This window comes from Erigeron canadensis, chromosome 5 (assembly GCF_010389155.1).
Source record: "Erigeron canadensis isolate Cc75 chromosome 5, C_canadensis_v1, whole genome shotgun sequence".
NCBI classification, from domain to species: Eukaryota; Viridiplantae; Streptophyta; class Magnoliopsida; order Asterales; family Asteraceae; genus Erigeron; species Erigeron canadensis.
Genome location: NC_057765.1, coordinates 21,280,468 through 21,282,409, shown reverse-complemented (window position 1 = coordinate 21,282,409; position 1,942 = coordinate 21,280,468). Strand labels below are relative to the sequence as shown.

The 1,942-nt window shown below is 30.9% G+C and overlaps 1 protein-coding gene across 1 annotated transcript; it reads right to left on the bottom strand.

The window, feature by feature from the left end:
• Positions 1 to 440: 440 nt before the first annotated feature.
• LOC122600913 (root allergen protein-like) lies at positions 441 to 1,395 on the bottom strand. Its single transcript, XM_043773690.1, has 2 exons — positions 1,156 to 1,395; positions 441 to 895 (listed from the first exon to the last, which is right to left on the bottom strand). The coding sequence occupies exons 1-2, from the start codon at positions 1,316 to 1,318 to the stop codon at positions 600 to 602; spliced, it is 459 nt and encodes a 152-aa protein (XP_043629625.1). The 5' UTR covers positions 1,319 to 1,395; the 3' UTR covers positions 441 to 599.
• Positions 1,396 to 1,942: the final 547 nt, after the last annotated feature.

Genomic DNA, 1,942 nt, shown 5'->3' with positions numbered 1-1,942 from the left:
GCAAAAGACTCTTACAATATTTAATTATTTTAATTTTAATTAGCCAACTTTCATATGGAAAGTTTATTTTCTTAAATTTTTAATTTTTTTTTTATAAGGTAATTATTTTAGGATATTACAATTGCTTTATGTTTTGTTAGTGAAGGTATACAGATTATGGAATTGTAGTTCGGATGAACTCTTTCATTTGATTCAGTACTAATAGTGGCGGGTCCCACAAGAAACGATCAAGTTAAATGAAAATGGAAAGCCTGAAAGAGTGATTGGCCCTGGGAACACCTCCATACCAACAAGCAAGCTGGAAAAAATTTATTGGATAAAAGGGACCCTTTAGCCGATTAAGCCTAAAACCACCAAACTAAGCCAACCAAACCGGATACTGTAGAATTGAAGTTTTGGATTGTTCTATATATAATAACTTTAGTAATAGCTAGTATATATTTAAAAAGGTTAAAATGAGAACTTAATTAAGAGGACACACATGTCCATTATTTTGGTAAAAATGTTGAAAACACACTTATATATAGTAGAACCGTTTCCAATATTCAGCACACACGATTCTAGCTAATTGAAACAAAAGCTTTTGATTCAATAAGTATTTAGCAAACTTCAGGATGGGCAATGGCATACGCCTCAAATGCTTTTAACGTGTTTAAGTCAAACTCTTTGGCTCCGTTTAATTCTTCTTCAGATAGCGTAGAATCACCTGTGCATTGAAACACCAATGTCTGCTTGTATACAGAGCCTCCATTAGCAGAAGGAATGAACTCAAAGTGAATGGCGATATTGTCGATTTTGCCCATGAAGACGTCACCCTCAATGACCGTGTAGCTAAGGGTAAGCTTGTCTGTGTCCATGGCATCACACCTGAACTTAGAACTATTGAAATTGGACTCTGGCAGGTGAAATGAAAAACTGTTAGGAGATAGTAAGGCGTGATAAAATAATGATGAAGAGTCAATTTTTGGTAGTCGTAACAAACCGAAATTATATACCTGTTATCAAATTAATAAGAAATAAAAATGCTTGAAATGTCAATGTACTTTTATTTTTTACACGGTTACAACATAAAATTTTTTATTGACATAGGTACAAATTTTGAAAAAAGTGTTCACGTTTCTGAAATTTATGCCAATTAATAACGACGTTGCTTACCATCACTATATGTTACGTGACTAACACCTTCGATGTTTGTTATAGATTTGTAACTTTGTGGTTCAGCCTTAGGGGCAATGTTATCGAAGTCTTTAAAAAGCTTGAAAAGTATAGTAGCGGGAAGTGAAGAGGGGACCTCTATCACAACTGTTTGAACAGCCATTATAAATCACCTATTTATCAAAAGAAATATATGTGTATTTATAAAGATGAATGATTTTGTTGTAATAAATTATGAATGATGATAGTGGTATTTATAGTAGTAGATGGGTGTTAAAAAAGAACATAGAATTTGATCAGATTTTGAAATATTGCACTTATAGTCAACAAACATAAATAAATATCAAAATATGCATTATATTTTTCCGTTCCATTATTGATTCATTGGACTCTTCTATGTGGAAAATAAGTTTCCGAAATAATGACGTGAATATATATATTTTTTTTAAATACTCATTTGAAAACTAGATTATTAATCAAAACACACTGTGATCTGCATTTAACATAATGTGTTTTTATAAAACATAATATGTTTTTATTGTGTAACCTAAAATACGTTGTGTTAAGTTTTAAATAACGGTGTGTTTTTGATAACGTTGTAAATAGGAAAATTGTTCAAACACACTGTGATATGAACTTAACACAATGTGTTTTCGAAAAACATATTAAAAACACATTGTGTTAAATTCAAATCACAATGTGTTTGGCAGTTTTCTAGTTTTCACGAAAATTTTAGTTTTCAAATGATCAAAGCCCCATCAATTCACTACAACTAGATTAACTAGAT

Coding starts and splice junctions, on each gene's coding strand:
- LOC122600913 (XM_043773690.1), bottom strand. CDS start 1,318: ATGGCTGTTCAAACAGTTGTGATAGAGGTCCCCTCTTCACTTCCCGCT. Junction 896..1,155: donor TCACGTAACATATAGTGATG/GTAAGCAACGTC, acceptor TTCACCTGCCAG/AGTCCAATTTCAATAGTTCT.